Source organism: Calliopsis andreniformis, unplaced genomic scaffold, assembly GCF_051401765.1.
Source record: "Calliopsis andreniformis isolate RMS-2024a unplaced genomic scaffold, iyCalAndr_principal scaffold0022, whole genome shotgun sequence".
Classification (NCBI taxonomy): domain Eukaryota; kingdom Metazoa; phylum Arthropoda; class Insecta; order Hymenoptera; family Andrenidae; genus Calliopsis; species Calliopsis andreniformis.
In genome coordinates, this window is record NW_027480432.1 from 19,395 (window position 1) to 44,251 (window position 24,857).

Genomic DNA, 24,857 nt, shown 5'->3' on the forward strand with positions numbered 1-24,857 from the left:
TTAACGCTATCGATAGTTTGATTTTGGAGACTTGAAATTACAACGCGAACCTCGATCGTAGTCGAGGACATCTTCGGACGTTTCTCCTGAACGAGTAAGATCTTAACGAGTATGGAAATATCGAGGATCGAAACGAATGCCTGTCGTTGGGACAAACGCGGTCGGCAAATGTTACGTGTACCTGCTATACCTACAACCCGATCCAAACAGGATTCATTCGTAACGAGGAGTCTAATTCGCTGAAGATCGATTTCGAAACGACGACGAGGAAGGATGCCTCCGAAACGAAAACGAAAGACGGGAAAAGCAACGAAACCGATGACTCTTGTACCGAACGCGAAACAGAAAACGTTAACCCGCGAAATCGAACTTAGTGCTCTGAACACGAAACGTTATCGTCGTCTTTGGCGAGAAATGCTTATGCGAGTCAAAATGCCCACCATCCAAAGGAAAATTGCGATAACTTGGCAAACATTGGAACATACCCTTGACCTAAAGGATTACAGGTACGACATCACAGATATCCGATATGAAAATTGATATTTCTCGAAAGGAAATAGTTGCCGGATACTCATATCCATGTTTCGTAGTATCAGCTTATTAATGGATAGTTTGCAAGAAGCCGAGAACCAACGTCGAAAAGCTAACGGCGCTCATACGGACGCCATGTATCGATCTCTGAAGACTCACGAAGCTCGGTTGCAAACCATAGATAAGTTTTTCTATCGGAACATGGGCAGAGCTTTCGTCGATAAGACCCACGAATTTGAAAATATTAATTATTATCGAAGTCGAAACGAAGCCATTTTACGGAAAATTGCTTTGCTTGTAAATCGTCGAAGCGAAAATGCGGCGAGCATAGCGAGAAGTACTGCGATAAGTAAGATGATATTGTAAACGCCCTTTCATGTTTCTATGGATAATTCAATACTCGTTTTTTCTTCCTCCTCCTCCTCCTCGTCTGTTTAAGAATACTTTTAATACTACTCTTAAGAATTCTTTGAAAGAAGTTTATCCTCCTATCCTAAATAAAGGTAAAGTCAATGCTTTTGTGGACGACGGACAAAATGAGAGACGATTAGTCGCGACGCTACTTCAGAAAAAACTCGAGGACATCTGGGACGATTTGCGAAATATATTTTTCGATTATCGCAAAAGTATGCGCACGACAGACGAAAAGAAGTTAAAGACGTTTCGCTCGATGACCGACTTAAGAGTTTTGCGTTCACAGGTACTGAGAAACGACGAAAAATTTACGAAACGATTCGATGGAAAGATGAATTTGATCGGCAAGCAATAGTTCGACAAGGCGCGCACATTACGTACATACTTGAGGAGATCGCGCGATTCCGAGAGAAGATTCGGTCTTACAGAATCGCTGCTACGAATGAACTGCACCACATCCTTCGGGAATCTAACTTTATTCATAGCGTTTACGAAGAAGGGAATCGATGCTTTACATCTGGTAATGTTTCTCGTTAGAAAGGAAGAACCGGTAGTGTAATAATGAACGATTCGTTAGGCCGCGAGAAAGATGAGCACAGAGCCATGATAATGACCAAGGAATACAACAGTAGCGTGAAATATTTAAATGATTCGCTGATCAAAGCTAAACGTATACTCGTGTATATGCAAATATGCCGAAAGTACGAAACGCAAGACGAAAAAATACTTCCGGCAGTCGCCGACTGTGTTACATTGGAAAGGCAATCAACCGTGATACGAGACAACGGAGATGACGGTCCTTCGATTGATCTAGTTAGAAATCTACAAACTCTTCGTTCGCATAGTTTTTTTCTCGCTCGCTCCCTTTTCACTTGGGTCTCTTGAACGTAATCGACTTCTCCCACCATTTATTCGTTTCAGATTGCGGAAGATTTTGGCTGCTTAACTAACTTCTGGCATCGTTTAGGCTTTGTTCGATTAATTACCGCGGAATTACGCATAGAAAGAGAGAGACTGTTAAAGCAAACGAAAATTTTAAGAAATTCTGTGAAACGTTGTTTTACCGATAGAACGCGTTCCTGTAATTCAGTTCGTAGAAGTGGCAATAAATCGATGAACGTCTGTCGTTAAGGACGTCTATCGAAAAATGCTATTCGTGTAAGATCGTAAAAAGAAAAGAAAAGAAGAGAAGAGAAAAGCATAATAAATTCGATGCTCCTAGTCTACGATGGTTTTAGCAAACGATAATGATAAATGGCAGGGTCGTGAACAGAGACCGACCGAACACCCACCCACCCACCCGCATGTACATGTTCGAATCCTACTCTATTATACTCGATGAGACACGTCACGCGTACACTCGTAATCGACGTAGATGTGTTCCAAGGGGTATTGCCTTTTTAATAAATAAAACATACAACGAACAGAGCAGTGAATTCGACTCACAAGCCACATTTATCGTGTATTGAACACTAGCTGGAGGAAGTGACACCGTTTTGCTGCCACGTCGATACGAGATCCAGCTTCATTGTTACAATTATTCATTACAAAAAGATATTAATTAAATTAATATGAGAAAAGTTCGACGGTATAAACGCTAAATAACGACGACGTCGATACTCTTCGCTGCTATCCATCTGTCTTGCAAGTCTTCCCCTTCTTCCGTGACACATCAGGAATTCGATAACACGTCAGTCTTTATTTCTTCTCCGTGTGTTCACTTGCACCGCGTAATGTTGTCTTCGTATATCGAAATTCTGATATACTGGGGAACAGCTTAACGTGATTTGTGTTTGTGTGCTATACGTGATAACATTTTGTTGCCGGCAAGAAATGTGACGACGCCAAGTCCAAACAAGTATCGAAGAGTAACGAACATGTTTAGCTTCAACCAAAATATTCCGAAAAGCACGAAGATACCTGAAAAACGAAAAAGCAGTCGTTCGAATTGTGCGACGTTGAAAGAATGATTTTGCTTCAATGCGAATCCTTTATAAACATGGCAAATGTTGTACACGCTCTCGCGGAGCTATATTCTCGAGAATGTTGTGAATATCGGGCTACAAATGTAACAAGCAACGGTTACATTTGCGAAAACTTCACGTTTCCTCTCTGCCCGAATAAGGAACAAATTAAACGTAAGTTGTAATTTGTCAAATACCAGGCAAGCAGCAAATGATTGCTGCTTTATTGCGGTACGCATTAGCTAAACGATTATAAAAAGAATAAAAAATGAAAATAAAGGACACTCACTCCCTAATCCCAGATGAAACGTAACAGCGCTGATCGAAAGCGGAAAGTTTGATATGTTCACTCCGAGTTTAGCCCATAGACCGAACAATAAAACTATCGGTGCCAAACACAAGCCGGTGAACAAGTTGGAGACAACGGCAGGCGGTCTCTTCTCGGGCTCGCGAAACATATGCTGAAACACGTACGACTGACTTGAAGATTGACAACAAACGCAAAAGAGGACGAAAGAAAGAGAAAGAGAAAGAGAAAGAGAAAGAAAAGAGCGATTTAAAAAAAAGAAAAAGTGAAATGTCCGTCGATGTGCTCGAACAGAGATACGTTAAGGCAATCGATTGCGTGTACGTTTCCCAACAGAGCAGCATATTCTCAACGGTAATGTTTTTCTTCCAATGTAAAGGAGGTGGTAGAACTTGGAGCAAATTACTACCACTAACGAACATTGGTTTACGAGTCGTTTGCGCAATAGAAAAGAGTAGATTTAATGGTAAATAAGCGAAAAGAGAATTTGAGGAAGAAAAATTAGGAATAGAAATGCGGCGTGCCTTGATCTCTGGTTTAGTCGTGTAAATATTCGACTTCTGCTTGTAAAAGGCACTTTTAACGATTCGCTCGGCTGCTGTTGATTCGGGAAATTTTAAATTGACCGTCGCCACTGTCCACTGAAAAGGATTGCCAAGTATAGGATCACCCACGATCAATTCCACATTATAATCTCCGCTTTGATGATTGAAATTCACCGCTGTAGATCCGACGGGCTGAAACACGATTTTAAAAGTCGATCAATAGTTTTGACGCGTTTCGCGCTTTCACGATTCACAATTGAGATTTCGCTCGACTTGTCGAGAACGCAAAACTACAGAGGGAATGAAATCCGCAAGAGGGAATGAAAGAATTACCATATCGAATTTATAAAAATGCGACGTATCCGGCTCAGCTACGAACAAAATTTCATGGCCTTTTTCACCGGAATTCGAATAGGATGCCGAAGAGGAGAGACGCACGAAAGCTTGATGTGTGCGCATAGGTTTCTTAGTGGCACCGTCTCTGAGTAAAAATCGCATAACTAACTTTTGTTGCGAATCAGCTTCTACCTTGTGTTTCAATTTCTCGGGATAAAGCACTCTGCAATTCGAATACGTAAGACATATAAGTACGCAAAGAAATCCGATTCGATGAATGCGATAAGAGAGTCTCGAGCTGATTACCGTGTAAGTTTCGGCTGAGTGGTCTGATCGGCATCGCCAGTACCAATTTCCAAGTAATCGACCACCACTTCGCAAAGAACTTTTACAGTTATCGTATTCGTTATCGATCCTGCTGTAACGGAAATCTTGTAAAATCCGCGTTCTGGTTTTCTTTCCATAAGATTCAGAGTAAACAATGTTCTGGAATAGAAAAAAAAATGAATGAAAAGTTGAAATAGAAATGGTCCGGAACAAGCTACATCTCCCTCCTCTCCCTCTCTCTCTCTCTCTCTCTCTCTCTCTCTCTCTGTGAACGTATAAAGGAAGGAAGCATTTGTCCGTCGATTTTCTTCATCTTTCCTGCAATCGTGATGAAAGATCAAAGGGTCGTATATCGACGAATATTGTACCCCAAGGTATAACCGAAATCGACAAAAGATGCATCGAACTGGTAAAGTATTGGGGATGGATAGCAAAAATTTGTTCATCCTTACTTGTCCGTCTGGGAAATCTGTAAACTTTGCTTGCTCAAAATGACAGCATCATCTTCGATTCTCGTTGCTGAATTTGCTATAACTTTAGGTACACTGTCGAGTGGATTACCCAAAATATCGCAAACTTTCACCGTAACGAAAGGCTGTTGAACGGAAATACTGACTCCTTCGTTAGCCAAAGTTACGCAGATTGGTTTTTCGAAGGCATTGTTTGCTAGCATCGTCAATGCCGAGAGTAAACTCGTAACACCTCTTGGTGTTTGTACAGAACGTCGAGACAGCAGATAATTAGCTATTTTAACGATTTGTTGAGACGTTAACGGTGGCTTTTGCTTCAACGCGTCGGAGAGTTTTAAAATGCCATTTACCAAGAAACCTAGGAAACAAATGTGGGAAACGTGTCGGAAACTGGCAACGAATATTTTATCGAATGAAAGCGCTTCCTTACTTGCTCGTATATGAACGTGAGAACGGATGAAAAGAAACTGTTATACTCACTGGTCACAGAAAGACCGCCCTCGAATTGCAAATATTGTCCGTCCACTTCGTCAGCTTGAATAATGGCATCCTCGATACGAGCGAAAGCAAACGCACCGCTTGTCCCCAAATCGGAAGCGATGTGGAAGGTGTAACCCAAACTATTCGTGAAACATTCGATCGAAAAAAATTAGAACTCATAGCGTTTCATTGCCCGATTAGCGTCGGGTAAATCGGTTAAACCTAACTATCAACGAAGACGGATACGAGACATTTTTGGTCACGACGTTATACGAGTTTCGAATACATACGTATAGCAATGTACAATAACACGTACTTCCATAAACTGTCATCCTTTCGTAGATTATTTCGTATCGTGTTTATTATTTGGTCGACTTTGTTGCCAGACAGTTTCTCCGATAACGCAGTCAACCCGCTCACTGCATAGTACAATTCCGGCATCGTAGAACTATCTTTCTCTATTGCGACCGTGAACACCTATTTAAGTAAAACATCTCGATCAACATCTTTATCCTGGCGAATTCTTCTGATTAACGTTCGAGCGATTATTCAGCAATCAACGGTATTCTTCACAACGAAATACAGCAGAACGAAAGTTTTTAAACATCATTGTCGTTAAGAACGTACGTTGTTATCTTCTTCCTATAAATTGAAATTGGTACCTTTGCGACAATCGATCTGAGATCACCTTGACACGTCCCAATGGTTTCCACGATAGATGCAATGTGGAATGCATTCTCGGTTGTAACGTTGTCGAGATTTTTTGCAATCCTTGCTAAACGATCGCAAATATCCTACAAATGTGCAAAGTTGATTAGAATATTGTCAGGAAATAGATAAAACATCTTGGCGAATGATCCATGCGATCAGAAAGACTAATCGAAGAATCATTATACATCAAACGTTTATATTTTTCATCAGTTACACGGATTATGATTATGGATCTTGCTGTATTAATATACTTAAAGTAATATTTGGAAAAGCTGCTGTTACCTGTTGATTTGGCACAGCTGCTCGGAGAAATTTATACCCAGTGACAGCATAATATAAAATGGATACATCGCTCGATGTTATACCAGGTTCAAGAATTTTCTTCAAATGGATCTTATCAGCTGTTGTTAAGTAGGAATTTGTCGACTGCAGCACTTGGTTGGACGAAAGGCAAATTGTTAGACGCGTGATCGCGATTAACAATACCAAGGCTGAGAAGAGAATGGAATCATAAATTCAACGTTTTGTGAAAGTAACTTTTTCAATTATAGTCAACATTTACTTTGTTTCTGCAAGAATAGCATACTACATACGAGAATAAAGATGAAACAAATTTCGCACAAGTATTACAATAAAAGCATTTCTAATTGGCGCGTACAGTAGGAAAAACGCATTAGTGATAATAGTATATCCGTACACTCGATGAGATCTTAAAATTCTGTTATTAATTAAGAGAGAGAAAGTAGCTGCTAAAAGGACCGAATAGCTAATAATGGTAATGCATGTCTATTACATCGGTAAAAGCATCTACGCATGTTTATCCTACGATACGGTGTCGATACAGTGTACGAAGAAAACAAAATATCGAAAGAAATGTAAAAGTGAAAGATGCTTACGAATATTCATTGTAAAGAGAATACCGGGCACGCCGGTTGCCACGTTGCTGCTCCGCACAAAATGGCTCTTCGTCCATTGCGCGTGTACGGAAAAATGGACGATCTTTCGTTCCGGAAGTAACTGGCGACACGGACGCGAAACTGTTCTCTCTATATCGTCATATACGAAGCATGCGCAGACTATACGTATACGTACGTGGGTAACATCTACGTAACGGCTACGGAACTAAATGTACCGCCAAAAATTGAAATGGTCAAATAATTATGTTGTGCAGAGAAATAAAGAAAAACGCTTATCGTACATCGTACATAAACCCTTTTATAACTGAAAATAATAATATGGATAATAACGGTGATGATGAGATTGAGTTACCGTATAATTGGCAATGATCGCGATGACAAAGAGACAACGACAAAGTAATGAAAACGCTGGTAACAATGTCAGAGACGAGAATAATAGTATTAGAAGTAACGCTAACCAAAATGATGATAACGCACATTACAATGGTTGTACAACGAATTGATATTGCGTCACCTGACCGCTGCTTGGACAGCCATACGAAAATGAAAGTATAAAATGGATTCTAAAGGTGTAGAGCTACGTTTACAAATTATAATAGGTAGGTAATAATTAAAATTCAACTATGGACGATGAAAATTGTACAAGGCTATCCTTGGCTCGAAACGTTTCTCTTCCGTTTATGTATTGTTCGAACGAGAGTAGAAATTCGGAAAAGAAACATTGCAAGATCGTACGATTTCGACAGCACATGTCCAAACGTGCACCGTATTCTTGTATGTTGTGTGTAAGTGTCGTCGCTGTAGCATTTGTTTCGTCTAGCTAGTCTTGCTCGTTTCGTCAAACTTTTTTCTTCCGTTTTTTCTTTTTATTTTTACAACGCATTAGCAAACATAGAAAGAATAATCTTTCTCTCGGACGCCTTTTAACGGAGAAGAAATAATACAAAGGCACTAGGCCAGAATCGAAGGGAAAGAGGAGCGGAAGTTGTATGATAGGAAAAAAAAACGATTCTTGTGTCGATTGTGACATACTACGAAGATGCATTGATAGGGTATTGCAACGAAGAAATATAACGCATAGTACGCAAAACTTAAAGAGCGAATCGTAAAAGAAACGAAAAGTCGAGGTCCTTTCGCGTGAGGTTAGTCGTTCATCGGCCCAAAACTTGTATATAAAATGAAAAATAAACGCCGTCTGTGGACTCCACAGTAGCTGAAGCAATCGGACAATTTACGTGTCAGAAAATTTACGATTATACCATATCGTATGAACATTATTTATCTTCTGAACGTAAAATTACAAAGCTATGGGTGGCACGTTACGTCCACGAATCGTTATAGAAAAATTGCACCGTTCACGTTGTATGTACGAATTACCACCGTACGAGAACAAACGAACGTGTGCTAGATTATACATACATAAAATAAAATTATCGTTCAATCGACATTGGTCGCCCGTTCGTACATTCTTATATCTCTAACTTATACGTACATATATAGAGGTGTTTGTATGTGTGTATGCATGTATATATGCATGTATATATGTATGTATATACGAATCTATGCTGTATGCTGTTGCATGTGTATATACATATGATATATATATATATATATATATATATATATATATATATATATATATGCATATGTATATATATGTATATATGTATGTATGTATATATACAATACACCGATGAAATACGCACGCAACGCGTATACACTTTATTACATAATATAACACGTTAACTCTTCGAGCAAATTGAAACATTTTAAACAATATATATTACAAGAGTTTCGATAAGATTATATATATATACACGCAACGAAGTTCTTCAATGAGCGGTAAAAGAGCGTTCATTTTCGTCGCTTTCATATTTACAGGTGTTCGCTACCGAGAATACAGAGACGCTTCCACGTAAAACCCATCTATCTTTATCGATGAATAAAAGGTAAACGCAAAATACCCAACTCCCGATACTTCCGCATCTTTTCGTTCGTTCAAATCCGCCAAATCTTTATGGTTTCGATGAAAAACACTATCTGACAATTGCATGCGACATCCGACTGAATCTTTTCAGAACGTACGAACCACCGCGCGGCGTCTTCGTTAGCAGTCTGAAAACGAGACAAAGCCACATTCTTCGATGCGCATAAATTTTTTCTGAAAAAAACCTTTTCCATCGTCGTAAAGCAAGGAGAAAACTAATCGATCGAATCTGAAGGTCCTTGACCCCAGCGTGACTTTACCCTCGAAGTTTTGTTAGACGCACAAGAAGAGGTACTACCGTCGTCGTTTATTTTCCGCTTTACGCTTAATACGATACCGCTTTTTGGAACAAACTTCGAGCGCGACGACATCGTTTTCGACGCGTTACTTTCCATGTTAGGCGGTGTCGACGGGAACGTCGGAGGAAAGTCTTCGTCTTCGAGACCAGGAGGTTTCGGTTGCTCGGGGGCTAAATTTCGCTTGTAAGGTTCGGAGAAAGGACTCTTGTACGAACAACTCTCGTGAGAGGAGTCTGTTACCGTGGTTAAACTCGAAAGATTCGTGGATATTGACGGCATCACTATCGGAGAGGAAGCCCCGGGCATCGTTGGAAGGACTGAAGCTGCGGGTAAAATCGGTGGAGTAGAATTTTCGGCCGCTGCGCTTCCTGACGAAGTTGCAGCTGATGCAGCCGCAACGGCGGCCAACTCTTCCTCCGCTTTTCTGATCAAATCCAAATCACTCAGCGAACTCAAAGTACTCTTACTTTCCTTCTCCTTCGAAGAAGAGTCTGTATGATGAGTAACTTCAGATGGCGAACACTTCTCGGAGTTTGATTTGTTCGATCCGCCGACTGAAAATTTCAATTGAGACGGCGACGAATATTTCTCCGAGTTTTGGTAAATCGAAGAATTGACAGTGGTTAAGAATGTGGCACTAGGCTTGGATGGTAGATACGGATCTACTTTTGAGCTCTCTTGCCGTTTAACGTTTGCCAAAATTTCTTGTAAATTTGGGGGTATCGTTATATTCGATACTTTATCCAGAATCGGTTGTGTGAATTTTGAAATACCGGCTGGTGGTGGTGGCGTGAATGACCTTGTATCCGGAGGGCTATAAGCTTCCTCGCATTCGTCGGTAGCCGGTGGGTCCAGCCCTAAACCCTGGAATCAACAACAAGACCAAAACGGAAACAGAATCGTGAGTTTTTTTTCTTTCTATATAGTTGATGATGTTTTATATGTATATACCAATATAAAACATCGCGTATACGTTGCTCCCATTCGTTCTCTTTCCTTTCGCTCGGCATTCGGATTCCTCGCAGATGATTCGCCGCTATTTGAAGAAAAAAAAAAAAAACTGACAAAGAAAAAGAAAAGAAGAAAGGTCGCGCATTCGAAGCACGTGGGTTCGAATTTTGTCCACCTCCTTTCTCCCATTATCTTCCGCCTCCGCTCGGTCATACTCTCGCTTTACCACCATATTCCCCTACTATACTCGATCAGTTAGAACTATTATATGTTCAATCGGCGAATCCATTGAGTAACCATAGCCTTTGAAAGAAAAAGAGAATTCTAGAGAGAATGAAAAGGAAAATGGACTACTGACAGACTTTTACTTTTCGCGAATCCTGTAACAAGCGTTTACCCCTTGCGTTCGTTCATTCTAACGATACAAAGGAGCATCCCGATAGGCGAAGATATCGAAAGAGGACCAAACGAAAAGGTGATTGCGTAAAAGTCTGGGCAGCTCGAGGATAGGAATAGGATACCATGGGAATAAATCGAAATCAATTTTATTTACAACAGGACAATAGGAAAACGATAACAATTGACTTTGTAGAAGATAAATCTTGTTAAAATTCTCACCGGCAAAGTAGACGATGATTCACCGAGAAACGACGAACTAATGTTTTGTATTTGTTGCTTCTGTTCTTCGATCTGTCTGTTCAGCTCGTCCATCTTCCGCTGGAGTTCGTTCGAGTTTTTACTGGAAGAAATAATACCGGTGTCGATCGTCGTGCCATCTATACACATCGGCATCGAAATTGCCGTAGAACTGGAACAAGTCCGTAAGTCGAGATCAATTTGTTCCTCGTCCATCTGACCTGGACTGTAAGGCTCGTCGCCGTCGTCGTCGAGGGGTACTTTACCAGGCGACGAGGTAAGATCGATCTTTGAAGATAACTCCGGAACAATTTTGCATATAGCCGCAGTATCGAGTAACGTACTCCTCGACATTCCTATGTGTGCTTTGTTCAAACTGTCCAAGGTTGTTTGCGTCACGTTGTGTTGCTGTTGTTTCTCTTTTACGGAATCGGTTGCGCTACAGCTTCCTGCAGTTTTGTGATAAGTGCTGACAATCGATGTCGCGATGGGAGAGGAAGACGTCGAGGAGGACGACAACGATGAGGGAGCAGAAGAGATCGCGGCAATCGCTGGTATTGCTGTCGTAATCGCTAAAGTGGCATTGGGGCTGTTGGTTTTCTCCTTCGAAGTAGCGACTAATGGTGGCGTATAACTTCGATCGGTCTCTTTTTTCGCCAATTTCGCCGGTACAGTAGAAGAGGAGGACGATACGCCGGCAAATCTTTTCCTTCTGTTACGAACGATTATTCCTAAAAGAAGATGCGGTCGATGTTCCTCGAAACCAGGACCGTTCAAAGGCAATAGAACCTGAGGTATTGTGCTTTGACTCGAGAACGGCATTATATAGAAATCTTTGATATTTTTCGAAACATTACCAACAACCCCAAGCCGACTTCGACTGTTCAAATAACTATACAATGTTATGTATGGAATTTTTTCTTCGTCGTTTGCAGCGGTAAGACGAATCACCAGTATTTCTTTCGAACCGGTTTTCTTCATCTTCGAAATGTAATCCCATACGGTTTCATGACTGATTCTACCGACGACGTCGACCGTATCCGGCAGATCGTCCATTAGATCTTTCGCGTGTCCACTGACTTCCTGCGCAGTAATGAAAAATTTTGCAACGTCCACCATGTTGACGAAGCCTCGCCAAACCGTTTGCCATCCACCTTTCTGAGTAGAATCTCTTTCGACAGTAACAGGATGCTCTTGCTCCCTTTCTCTGTCGACTTCGTCGTTTATATCCGGTGTCTTGATTGTAACGGTTGAAGTGGGTTCTCTGTCCGACACATCGGAATCGTTCCCGTCGATGGTGTTGGTAGTCGCTTCATCCTCGATATGTCGCCAAAGTCGATCCTCGATCGGTTTCTCTGTTGATGTTCCCGCTGAACTTGTCGATTCCTCTTTCCTTTCCGATTCTCTTCGTCTTTCTTCTTCTTTTTTATCAATGTTATCCTTCGATTCACAATAAGCGAATCCGCTAGTACGATTTCTCAAATTATTCTCGCCATTTCTATGTCGCTCTCGTTCTCTCTCCTTCTCTTTCTCTTTTTGCTTATTTTTTTCCTTACTACTCCCCTTTTCTCGGACTTTTGACTTTTCCCGATCTCTGGTTCTCGAACGTTCGCGATCTCTGTCCCGATCTCGATCTTTTTCTCCCTTTTCACGATCCCTCTCTCTTTCCCGCTTACTCTCTTTATCCCGAGACTTTCTCTCTCGACTCTTCTCCCTTGTCTTACTATGTTCTCTGTCGTCTCTGCTACCGTGCTTATGTCTACTTCTACTACTACTTCTATCGCGTCTGCCACCACCTTTAGAACGATTGCCTTCCTTTTCCCGCAATCTTTCCTTTTCCCTATCTTTCTCCTTTTCTCTGCTTCTTTCCTTATCCCGTTCTTTATCTCTTCTTTTCTTCTCGTCAAAACTTTTCGTTTTCTTTGAATCATCCTTTACTCTGCATCTCTCTTCGTCATTTGCTCTTTCACTCTCCTTTTCGATGTCGTCCACGGTCGAGGTTATAGTGTCAGCGCTATTTAATGCGGTTACAATATCCTGCACGGGAGTTTTGGGATCGACATGACCGATGCCACCGTCGTTCTCGATAATTTGTTCGCCTTTGTGAGTTTTGACAACGATAGATTTTGCCTGTGTCATTAAATCTAGTTCGTTTTTCTTGATCATTTCCAGCTGATGCTTCGTTTCTTTCTCCCGCCATTCGGCCAATTCTTGACTCGCCATTTCGTCAGGACTTAACCGTACTACAGCGTCAGGTGTCAATGATCTGTCGGCAATTTTCCTAAATAACGTTAAGTTTTTCGTATCCTTTATATTGAACACGAGGCTCCTGTACTTTGCTTTGTACTTAGAGCCTGTATCTTTGAAATACTTGTACAGTTCTAATTCGATATTGAAAGCTAGATCGGCTATTTCCTCGTCGGTCAACTTCAAATCATCAGTTTCTTTTATTCGGCTCGATAACAATTCGGTCAATGTTCTGCGTATGTTTAATCTTATAGGTTCAGTTTCAGGTTTTTTCGGCGGACTTGGCTTCATTTGCTGTTTAATCTGCGAAGAAGTTGACTGTTTGGCTTCTTGTCTTTTTACCGACGACGTCTGTTTTGGTGACGCTATTCCTTGCTGTTTTGATTGTACCTGAACAGTCGACTTTGGCGTTACAGTTTTCAGTAATAAAGGACTTTTTCCTGATTGAGTAAGCAGCGTTTGCTTTATTTGTAATGTCCTTGTGCTCAGAGATTGTGTTTGCTGCTGCTGCTGCTGTTGCTGCTGCTGCTGCTGTTGCTGCTGCTGCGGTTGCTGCTGCTGCTGCTGCTGCTGCTGCTGCTGTTGCTGTTGCTGCTGCTGTCCGCTAGATATTACAGTGAACTTTTTGTTTCCCGCTGTTAAAATCATTTGCTTCGAACCTGGTAGTCTTGTATACGTCATTTTCGGAATAATTTGCCCTTTTCCAGGTGATACAAGAGTAGATTTTCCCTTAAATCATATTTTTTTCGTTATGTAACATGTCGACAGTAATACTTGAAAATGTAAGAAATGAAAAATCATCAAAAGAGGAACTCTAATATACTTACTGTTTTATTAGGTATTTGTGTTTGTACGGTCGTAATCGTTTTTCCTATTTGCAAGGCACTAAGATTATTCGCGCTCACAACTTCGAAGGTAGGATTCTCTTTCAACCACGTACGAAGATTCGATCGTGTCGGAGCATCGGTACCTAAGATACCGAATCCATTATTTTTGACAAATGATTAAATTAATTAATTTCCATACTTTAAGATCACACATTGAAAATCTAATATGTATAGATACATCTTTGACTTACCAGTTAAGACCCTTCCCGTTTTTCTTTCGAAAACTATTACCCTAGCCTCAGATTTTGGTCTAGAGGTAGTACTATCCAAAGATGATGATCTCATTCCTTTTGGACTTGACGTTGATCCCGGTAACGGTTTGTCTTTGGTTAAAGTTTCTTGGGCATGTGCGAGTATACACGCATCCGAACAATAAATACTAGAATTCCTTGCCTCCTTCTTGCACACCACGCATTGCATACTGCTAGAATATTGTATATCGCCGTAATCGGAAACAGCAGGGATCAACGACGATGTCTCTCCGATAACCGATGATTGACCAGCAGGTACAAAATGTTTGAGAGTAACTGTACTGTCTGTCATAGTATCCGATCGAATTCGTTGTTTACCAGGCATGATGGTTTGTATATTCGATTTAGTTGTCGCTGCTTCGTCTCTCTTCTTCGAACAATTTGGACAAACCCATTCTATTCCTTTTTCTTCCATTTGTTGTCCTAGAAGAAGAGTAACGGAAACTATGGAATAAGGAAAAGATGTACAGTTATCTTTCGATCTTACCCATCGCTTTGCTAACATGCACGCATTTCCCATGGAACCAATCTTCGCATACGTCGCAACAAATCATAAAACGATTATTATGCGGACGTTTGCATATACACCAAAGTCTATCAGGATCATCTTCAGAATCAGAATTATCTTCTTCTTCCTCCTCTTCTTCTCCCTCCTCTTCTTCCAACTCCTCCCCCTCCCCATCCGCCTCCTGCTCCTGCTCTTCCTCCTCCTCTTCCTCATTCTCCTCCTCCTCCTCCTCCTCCTCCACCTCCTCTTCTTCCCGCTCCTCGTTGTCGTCATCCTCTTCATGTTTCCCTCTCTCACTATCTTTGCGTTTTCGTTCTTCCATTTCCTCCTGTCCCATTTGCTTCTCACTCTCCGCTATCCTACCTCCCTCCAATTTATCCGCGATATCATGTTCTACGTTTTGATCTACATTCTTATGTATTTCGTTTTTATTGGACTGCATTAATCTTTGCTGCACAGGTTGTATACTGCAAATGGAGATGTATATATACACACATATATATATGTTTACACGATATAAAAGGTGTAACTATCAACTTGCCCGAAAATGTCTGAAATTAGCGTTGCTTTGATCTAAGTAGCCTACCTAAGCTTTTCTATTCGTTTAATCGGCTCGACCGTTTTTTGAACCGTTTCAACCTTCGCTTGCAACCGCTTACTCCTGGTGGCTGGCGCCTCGATGGGAGGCAACGTAATTATTCGTCCACCACGGATAATCTGAATCGGTTCTTTCTCCTCTTTTGTGGACTTTCTCGTTGATTCCCTGGTTACGTTTGTTGATGCTGTCGCTGTCATAATCGTTGCTGTACTTGACGTGGTCGTCATGATTACTGGCGTAACAGTATCCAATGATTTAGTTGTTTCTTGCACGGATGTTAACAGTGACGGAATAAGTATATTATTTGAGGACGATTCAGATGCTGCGCTTCCTCCTTGTTCCACGAGCGCACTCTACGATGAAGTCACAGAAACAAATAAGTAAAAATGATAACGGAAGAAAACACCGAACGAAATAATATGTAAAGAAAAGATTTCAGTACGTGTTCAGCTAAATCGACTCCAAGTTCTTCTTGTAACAACAGCGCCTCTGCCAGTAATTCCTCTTCGTGTTTACTAGCCTCCATTTCTAACGTTGCTAACAAATGTTCCTCGCCTTCTATTCCGCCTAAAAAGCGTAAGATTATTAAATGAATAGAACGTATAACGACAGAAAATATAAGTCTTAAGAGTTTAGTTTGAATCTAACCGGAATCCAAATGAGGCTGCAAATCCTCTGATACGTTAGTTTTCATGCCTGGTTTAGTTTCATTTTCGTTACTTCGTACCAAGGAGTCATCGTCTTCTCGCTTTTCCGTTGAAACAACAGATTCTGAGTGGGTTAGCGGCTCGGAAGACGAAGCTGCGATTATATCTTTCGTTAAGATAATTTTGGTACAATTTCAGTAGAATATGTATAGTATGCTGATACGTATAGAAAACGTGTATATGAGAGAATAATCAGACAGACCTATGCGATTCGATGAAGATACCAATGCCGAGGATGAATGCGCTACTTGTGTCGGGGAATTCCCAGTGCCTGAAGATGCGACGTTCGTAGACGGTGTTGTAGGAATCACAGAGGTTACCACATTCTCTTGAATTTTGGAATCACTGTTTGAACCGACTCGACGTATAATATCTGGGGTAGAGAAAAGAGCAGGACCAAGAGTATCCACCATATATGCCGGTGATTTACGATTTTCTTTCTTTGGATGCTTCTTCGCGCCTAAAAAAGAAGAGAGAAAGATAAAGGAAAAAAGGGAGAAAATGGCAAAGTGAAAAGCATCTGTCAACCAACCATCCACGAGTTTGTTCTCAGTTATTTTTACAGAATCGATGTTATCGTTCCTTGTGATAACTTCTAATCCGTCAGACTTCCGTTTCTCCTTTTTTACATCGAAAGATTTCATTTTCATTGTGGAAGCAGGCGAAGACACTTTTGTCGATTGTTGCTGCTGTGTCTGTAACTGTAGGTGTGGATGTGGATGTGGATGTGATTGTGGCTGTGGCTGTGGCTGTGGCTGTGGCTGTGGTTGTGATTGTGAGTGTGGCTGTGGCTGTGGCTGTGGCTGTGACTGTAACTGTGACTGTGACTGTGACTGTGACTGTGACTGTAACTGTGACTGTGACTGCGACTGTGACTGCGACTGTGACTGTGACTGTGACTGTGACTGTGACTGTGACTGTGACTGTGACTGTGACTGTGACTGTGACTGTGACTGTGGTTGGAGTTGCAATTGCGGTTGTGATTGTGGTTGTGGTTGTTGGGGTTGTGATTGTTGTTGTTGCATCTGTAAAATGGAATTCTGAGCCGAGGGAAATTGATGCGTTGAAGACGCTTGTGGTACTGTTCCTTTGACTTGAGGTACTACTATATTTGATGCTACAGCTTTAGTAGTTATCGGTACTGGAACCAATTTGCCATCTTTGGTCGTAAAAAATTTGGTTCCTGCTTGGCCTAAGAATTTTCCTTTTGGAAGCACCACTTGCTTTTTCAGGCCCATAGTCTTCAGATCATTCGACTTCATAAGCACTTGTTTTTGAACGAAAGTAACTTTTTGATTATTTTTTCCTTGTCCAGGTTTTGTAAGAATCATGTCACCTTTAATCATATTGGCATTAATTAAATTCGCCTTGACTTGATTCGTAGTTTGTAACGGTTTCTCGAACGTGATTGAAACATCTTCGTTTATGAGTGTAGATGGTTCGATATGTTGCGATTCCTCTTTTTTTCTTCCAATAGTGGCCTTAAACTGCCTTTTACCTTTGCCAAGATTAAATCCTCCTAATGAATAGAAGTGGTCAGACACGGTTAGTATATATGCCATAACATACGCACATGTGGTAAACATACATCGGTATATGTACACATACGTGTATGTATAGAATGCATACAACCACATATATAATCATGGATAACAATTGTATAGTCTCTCTTACCCGATTTTTCATCTTTCTCCGGGCTCTTCATAGCATTTACCGCTGCTGCCATTTCCATATCTAATCGACGCACTTGCTCCATGTCCATTTGTTTATTGGAACCTCTTCTACGAGTAGCAGTCATGCTTCCTCCTCTAGTAGTAAGACCTTTTCTTCCACCTCTAGCTCTTATACCGCCTCTTCTAGGACCTCGCGGACCAAAGTCTGAATCGTTATCAGATGGTGGTTCTGAATCGGACGACTCGGTAGACGATGAACTCGGCTCTTCTTCATCATCATTATTAGACCTTCCCTGATCTGATAAGGAAAGAGTAAACTAATGTTACCATACTATTTCTTGTCCGAGTTGTACGATTGCAAAATAGCATTGAGAATTCTGTGATTAATTCAGGAGGAATTATATAGACAAGAGTACGATATAATTACGTTTTCCAATTCCTTGATGTATCGTTCCAGACAAGTTCCTCGATACGGGATGTCCAGTAGATTTAGGAGTACTCGTAACATTGACGGATGTCTTTGGATTGTTACCTAAGGCCATGGAAGGAGGTACAGGATTCTTCCGTGGGCGACCAACTGGTTTACCCTAACATAAAGAACGTATCGTTGAGTAAGCTTTTATTCTCATCGTTGAAGAGTAGACATCTGCTACAAAAGGCAGTACTCACAGTTTTCGCAACGGTGACCTTCGGCTTTGTTGCTATCGCACTTTCGGCATCGGCAACCGACACCGATGTACTAGGTGGTCCGTGAACAGGTGAAAGCTGACGCGTATATTGCAAAGTATCCTCAGAGGTGGGTGAATTTGTAGCAGGTAAGGAGTCTCTTGGTTTTGAATCGGAAGGAGATAATCTACTTGTATAACAATGGTCCAATTCAACGCTGTACCTTATCGAATTTTGTTGCTCTTCCACTGTTAACATATCTGGAAGATACGGAACAATTATTTTCCACTGACTGACGGAAGTTATAAGATTGCTAATATCATCTGATCGACGATAGAATAGTGAGTAATACCAAGCATTGCTGTAACATTTTCTCCAAGAATTTGTTTTGCTTCTTCGCTTTGTAAAGCAGTCTCTAAACGTTCCAATTGTTCTGGATCCATTTCCATGAAAGGATCAACTAAATTGCTTGGGTCTGTACTTGTGCTTCCAGAATTGATCGCAGTGGACGTAAAGGATGGAGGATCTACAGTCAACGTGATATCCCCATTTTCAGCATCTGCTTCTGCCTGTCCTAGCCTGACAACGCTAACATTTGCATTCGACTGATTCACTACAAATCAATACAATTAACCAACATGTTGGATGATGTTGGCAAATTTAATGGAACAACTAGCAAAACTTACTGATTAAGCTTTGCAATGTTTCTTGATCAACGGATATTGTACCATCGTCGTTGACAACAATAATCAATGTATCATCTTTCTTTTCTGAGCCGCTTTCTCGTGGCTCGATAACGTACGAGCTGGACATTTTCCTTAACCTAGAAGAGATAATGCAGCATTTGACTCACTCAAGATTAAATGAATCAAGAGTAACAATTATGGTATAACCACGCTGCGAGCGTGCGTTTAATGAAATTCCTAACGTCTTTCTCAAAATAAAGAGAAACGACTAGAGAAAGGAGAAAGAAAAGTAAAAATCAGTGTTTAAACGAGCATAGAACGTAAGAAGAAATACAGCGGAAAGCTGTGAGAAATTAAGTACGTCCCTGACTACATACAATATTCGTTCGTATGTAATATTAACCGGCTTGGACAGCGTTATGAATAAGAACTACAAATTTGTAAGATACTTTGAAACAGAGTAAGAAATCGCAAAAATTTGAATCGGTAAAACGGCAAAACGCCAAAACGTAAAAACGTGCTACACCGTATCGTATTGCCATGAGTCAAGTATGTTGTTCTTGTTTGATCGTGCCATTACCTATCTTACGAAAAGACACGATTAAGACGATTTTCAAGGAACCAAATGTTAGGTGATTTAATCGAATTAGACAATTGGGCTGACATCGATTGACAGCGAAAGAGTTAAATATACAACATCTTCTGCCACGCTTCACAAAAAACATAATGTTCACGGTCAAGTAAACAGTACCGCCAAGAGGACAGTCGCCATTTTGTTTGAGTCAAGCAAGTAACGTTTCCCGAAATTTTCGCTCACCCGTCGTTGTTTTCGTTGTTAGAAAGTTAGTCGATTGAACAATTACACTCATAAAACTTGTTCCGCGAAATCTTCATGAAAACAACGTGTCTCGCGGAAAAGTTTGACTTTCTTCAGCGATTCATCGCGTTACGGATGCACTTGTGCCTTCGTGCACAAACTGAGACGCTGCGCGCTTCTCATTGCGCAACAGTAAGAACAAGGCGGTAGCATTGTAACGCGTCAAATAGAAATTACATGAAAACAAGCACCAACCGAAGGAAATTCGTAAGTACAGGTATGTATGTAGTCTCATTGACTGCAAATAACCATAAAACTAATTTCGATCTTTTTAAAAACATTTTATGGGTAGGTATCTTATTCATAAGTTCATGACGCATGATTAAAGGGCGCGAAAGATCAAATGATTTGTTGCAAAATCGGTATGTAGGACGTTAGACCGTGCGATACAAAATCCCATATGATACTAGATCTATCCTATGCTGCGTTAGCGATTCTAAAGAACTTTGTTGTCATTGTTACCATATCTGTTTCACGAAAGAAATTATAAAAATAAAAAATAGTAAAAACTGTAAAAATAAGTTCAAGTATTTGTTGAAAGAGCAAATATTCGTAAATTCTTTGCTTAAATAGAAAAATACGGTAAATTGAAGATACACAGTATACGTGCATACATGAAGCAACAAGTATATTGAGAAAACACTCATAGAGTTTGCAGTCGTACAGGTTATTGCATCACACAAGTCATTCGCGCCAAATTTATAAGGGGCATATGGGCATATGAGGCATGCACATAGTCGATATATAGTATATATTACGTGAATGCAGTGAGTATATCATATATTATATACATATATCAGAGCGCGCGCGCACGCGCGCGTGATGTGGTTCGTGCACGCGCGTGCGTGCGTGCGTGCGTGCGTGCGTGCGGGTGGGTATGACGGACGCAAACGAATGTATGCATTCATGTTGTGTATGACAGATTAAACTGATGTGCCAGTGTTGAGCAGAGCTGTGATTTTTCTAAAGCAAAACTATAAATTAGGAAACGAAGTCTAAGCGGATTTCCTTCATGAAAATTCGAAACATATGGAAAACATGGAAGCCGTGGAAAACGTGAAAAACATGGAAATCATGGGAAACGTGGAAGATATTCTAAAACCTGAAAATTCACCAAAACCGAAAAAGCGAAAGAGAGGAATCGTATATTTGTCCAGCATACCGAAGTACATGAATATTGCGAAAATTCGCGAATTATTTTCAGTTTACGGAACAGTTGGACGAATATACTTGCAGTTAGAAGAGAATGGTTAGTTGTCTATGATGAATGAAACGTAAGAAAACAAATTTAAAGCTTCGTAAGAAAACATGACCTTGGTTTAATCTTATTCTGATTCATCTGTAAAACTAGTTCACGAGAAGCGAATCCTCTGACAATGCTTTTTCCATAATGTATAGAATATTATACTCTATACACAAAATAACATAAATGTCACGTTTTGTTTTGTTTCTCGGTGCAATAATTGTGTATTATTCTGATAGATATTTTGTCTTTAGAATCAAAGCATGGCGAGAAATTAAAGAAGCGAAAGCAGGGCTGTTCAAAATCTTTTACCGAAGGTTGGGTCGAATTTGAAAGTAAAAAGGTGGCAAAATATGTTGCATCTACGTTGAATAATACACAAATCTCTACTAGAAAGAAAAGCAAATTTTATGATGTTATTTGGAATGTAAAATATCTTCCAAGGTAACAGGTTATCATAAATTTAAGCAACTTTAGAGCAAGTTACTTTAAAAACATGTTTATACATATATTATTAGGTTCAAGTGGATTCATTTAAGCGAACGTATAGCTTACGAACGAGCAGTACGTAAACAAAGATTAAGAGCTGAAATTGCACAGGCTAAACGAGAAGCCAATTTCTTCTCTCACAATGTTGATAGAAGTAGAAAGCTACGTCGAAAGCAGCAACTAGGTGAAAAAAGTAGTTTTGTACCACCAGTGATAAAGCAAAGAGATACAGATGCAGAGATCAGAAGTAGGAAGGAAAACGACCATGTTACGGATAGGATAGATTTCTTAAAATCCTTATTCGAATAATGCACCGAATAAAAACATATCTTAGAAAACTTTTCCAGAGAAAATAGAAAGAAATATAGCACCGGCAATTATCATTATCATTATTAAAATGCAATTGCAGTGCGACAATCGGTAAAAAAGAATATTAGTATGTAAGTAAAAAGGTTTATCTTGAATATGTTGTTACCAAAAATAAAATGACATTTTTTCCCTGTCTCTCTTAGAATAATTTTTACTTGCAGTTTGTTTCTATTTAAAAGATTTTGGTCATTATAAGTTCACTTCGTAAAAATGCAGCATCTCATGTGAACGTTTATATGCAAAGGTGCATGGTTTGTTCAAATAAAAAACCGAATTCATATCTGGAATCACCGTTTTGTTTATTGTCATCGTACGAATAAAACGTTACGCGTTACATGTCGTCAAAAAAAGAAAAGACAGACGAAAATTCCTTGCTGCCGCAACACTGATTAAGTCGCGTCGCATTAATCACGTTGCAAGCCGCGTTTGCGATTTAAAAACAAGAGAATAATCTGAAAAAAGTTACGTAGCACTATCGGAAAAGTTGAAAAATCTTAGAGTCGAGTTTAATATGTACCAGCACTTTATAGATAACCAATAGCCTTTCCAAGATTGTAATAAATGCTGCCATGCGTAATCGACGTAATACGACATCGAGAAATTTACGAAAATTGTAAATTTTATTATAAACGGTCCACGATATATTTGAATTTGAATTTGTTTTATTTCCATGTTTTCAATACTATTCCATGTTGCTGATAGTAGTGATACTACTAAAAATCGAAGAAATAGGAAATCCTAATGAAAGCTATTTGTCTGCCTAGAGAAAAATGTTTTGATAATTTTCAATTTGTGTAGACGTTAAAAAAACTATTACGATCGAGACAAACGTAACTTGAATATATTTTCATTGAGGTGTGATTTCATTTGTTTTGGAACGAGAATGTCGAATTTTGAATTTCATTCCATGAAAGGTAGAGAATATTAACACGTGTCGGATATGATGTGGAATTTTACGTTCACTCGACTAGTATTTTTCTACCTAATTTGTAATTGTCGACAATAGAGGCTCATTAGACTCGATTGAAAGGGGTCGAAAGGAAGAGCAAAGAAAGTGGGAAAAGATAGGAGGAAGAGGGTGGAGATGCGAAGATGAGTGAATGATGGGTGGCTACGACGACATTATTTCAACATTCGCCGGCTGACGAAACGTCGATTTTACCCCTAACGATCAATTGGCCCAATTTAGACCTAGTTATTTGTCCGTCGATGAAAGAAGGTCAGTGTTGCCCCTTGCAATGTTTGGCGCCACTGTGTCGCTTCATACGCGACCATCTACCTATATTCTTAATTTTTATTGTCATTACCGTTAACCAACCGGAATAACCTCCAACAGTGTGTCTTATAAAGAAAAATTCGATGTAAACAAGGTCAGACTGGTAATATTTATTTCGAATAATTGTAACGACTAAAATATCATATTGTAGAGTTTTCATCGTGTTATAAGGTATATCAACAAAAACACAACGAAAACATTCGAATTTCTTTCCCCTTTCGTTTCGATTATAAGTACAAATTGTGTCACTGTTTCACAAACTGATCCACTGGCTAACTGGATAACTTTAGTCAAAGTGTAGTTAGTGTTCGTTGGCAGGTGTCTGTTGAATATAGTCAACATCAACCATATTCTCGAACTCTTGAACGAGATCCGACGCGACACGTGTATTTAATATATACATATGCACGTAACGTTCTCGTCGAGATGTATTCCACGTGTATCATAAAATTGTCGTTGATCAACTATCTTTTGTCGTTTCCTCGACGCCCACATTTGTACTGCCTCTCTTATGCGGTTCTCGAAACCTACTTGTTAGTTCGTATTGACAGCGCCTACGTTCAACCTTCAAAAGCCAAATGGAACGGTATGGATGGATGATTAAAAGAACGAAAAAAATATTATGTGAAATAAGGAATAAATAGAGGGAAAAAGAAAAGGGGAAACAGGAAGGGAAGGAAGGAAGGAAGGAAGAAAGGAGGAAGGACGAATGTAGATAAGTAGGAAGCGGCAAAGAGAGAAATAAGAAAAACGAAAAGAAAGGGTGGCGATGTACAAGACGTCAGCTACTCGTTACATACTCGCAAGGAGGAAGATTGCAGACTCTATTTCTGCCTGTTTGCAATTAGGTGGGCAACTGATGGTGCCGAGGGAGGCAAGTTGAAGTAGAGTGATGGCGGGGGGGGGGGGGGGGGGGGGGGGGGGCAGCGATAACAGGACGATTTTCTGGGCACCTTGAAGGGGTGGCGCAGAAAGGGGTTCTCTCTGAAAGAGAAGGACGCGCGCACCGAACACCCGCCGAGAGGTGTATATTAGACGCAACACGCAACGACGCCTAGATCAGAAGGATTCTGTTCGTGGTGCTGTTGCTGCTATTGACAGAAGAGTGTGCAAAGGTATGTCTTGGTCGTACTCCCGATTAATAGACACATGTTCTGTACGTTTTACTATTTCATTGAATTGATAACCGAGCATATCGGTATGAGCTTTTGGAAGAGATTTTGCAACACATGATAGAATTATCGTTGTCTTTGAAGTCCTGGTTCGTCCTCGGTGTACAGTGTCGAGTGTCGAGTGTCGTGTGTCTGACAATGAGTGTCGAATGTCGCGCGAGTCGTGACTAGAGGGAATGGAGCGAAGAGACCGAACTGAGAATGGGGAAGTCACGGCTAAGATCGGGTTGAGTCGGGACGCGCATCGAATCAAGGTGTGTTAAATTCGAATAGTGTTGGCTGAATTCGAAGGGATGTTTCTTCTTGGAATTACGTAAAAAATTGCCAAAACAT

General features: G+C 40.3%; 4 protein-coding genes across 5 annotated transcripts; 2 read left to right on the forward strand and 2 right to left on the reverse strand.

Moving 5' to 3' along the window:
* The first annotated feature begins 273 nt into the window (after positions 1-273).
* Positions 274-2,287, forward strand: LOC143187247 (dynein regulatory complex subunit 2). Its single transcript, XM_076391338.1, has 7 exons — positions 274-506; positions 591-893; positions 937-1,157; positions 1,232-1,431; positions 1,483-1,821; positions 1,867-2,064; positions 2,168-2,287. The coding sequence occupies exons 1-7, from the start codon at positions 274-276 to the stop codon at positions 2,285-2,287; spliced, it is 1,614 nt and encodes a 537-aa protein (XP_076247453.1).
* A 94-nt stretch (positions 2,288-2,381) lies between these two features.
* On the reverse strand, positions 2,382-7,074 carry Ostdelta (oligosaccharide transferase delta subunit). The gene is made up of 11 exons (XM_076390443.1): positions 6,982-7,074; positions 6,368-6,576; positions 6,037-6,168; positions 5,691-5,851; positions 5,375-5,514; positions 4,877-5,252; positions 4,404-4,583; positions 4,095-4,320; positions 3,741-3,953; positions 3,199-3,370; positions 2,382-2,865 (listed from the first exon to the last, which is right to left on the reverse strand). The coding sequence occupies exons 1-11, from the start codon at positions 6,989-6,991 to the stop codon at positions 2,723-2,725; spliced, it is 1,962 nt and encodes a 653-aa protein (XP_076246558.1). The 5' UTR covers positions 6,992-7,074; the 3' UTR covers positions 2,382-2,722.
* Positions 7,075-8,761: 1,687 nt separating this feature from the next.
* On the reverse strand, positions 8,762-20,076 carry Pps (protein partner of snf). Its single transcript, XM_076390487.1, has 17 exons — positions 19,916-20,076; positions 19,099-19,235; positions 18,765-19,025; positions 18,416-18,672; positions 18,174-18,333; positions 17,748-18,044; positions 16,606-17,592; positions 16,276-16,533; positions 16,015-16,167; positions 15,809-15,933; positions 15,355-15,719; positions 15,132-15,235; positions 14,748-15,014; positions 14,201-14,683; positions 13,950-14,092; positions 10,858-13,851; positions 8,762-10,152 (listed from the first exon to the last, which is right to left on the reverse strand). Exons 2-17 carry the CDS (start codon positions 19,223-19,225, stop codon positions 9,205-9,207), a joined length of 7,929 nt encoding a protein of 2,642 aa, XP_076246602.1. The 5' UTR covers positions 19,226-19,235; positions 19,916-20,076; the 3' UTR covers positions 8,762-9,204.
* Positions 20,077-20,622: 546 nt separating this feature from the next.
* Positions 20,623-22,363, forward strand: LOC143186767 (activator of basal transcription 1). Of its 2 annotated transcripts, none has more exons than XM_076390533.1 (4): positions 20,623-20,742; positions 20,898-21,224; positions 21,473-21,662; positions 21,737-22,363. In XM_076390533.1, the coding sequence occupies exons 2-4, from the start codon at positions 21,005-21,007 to the stop codon at positions 22,014-22,016; spliced, it is 690 nt and encodes a 229-aa protein (XP_076246648.1). In that variant the 5' UTR covers positions 20,623-20,742; positions 20,898-21,004; the 3' UTR covers positions 22,017-22,363. The 2 variants fall into 2 exon arrangements, 1 of the variants encoding a protein (XP_076246648.1); XR_013003104.1 differs by lacking the exon at positions 20,623-20,742 and having other exon boundaries at positions 20,850-21,224; positions 21,737-22,147; positions 22,238-22,363.
* Positions 22,364-24,857: the final 2,494 nt, after the last annotated feature.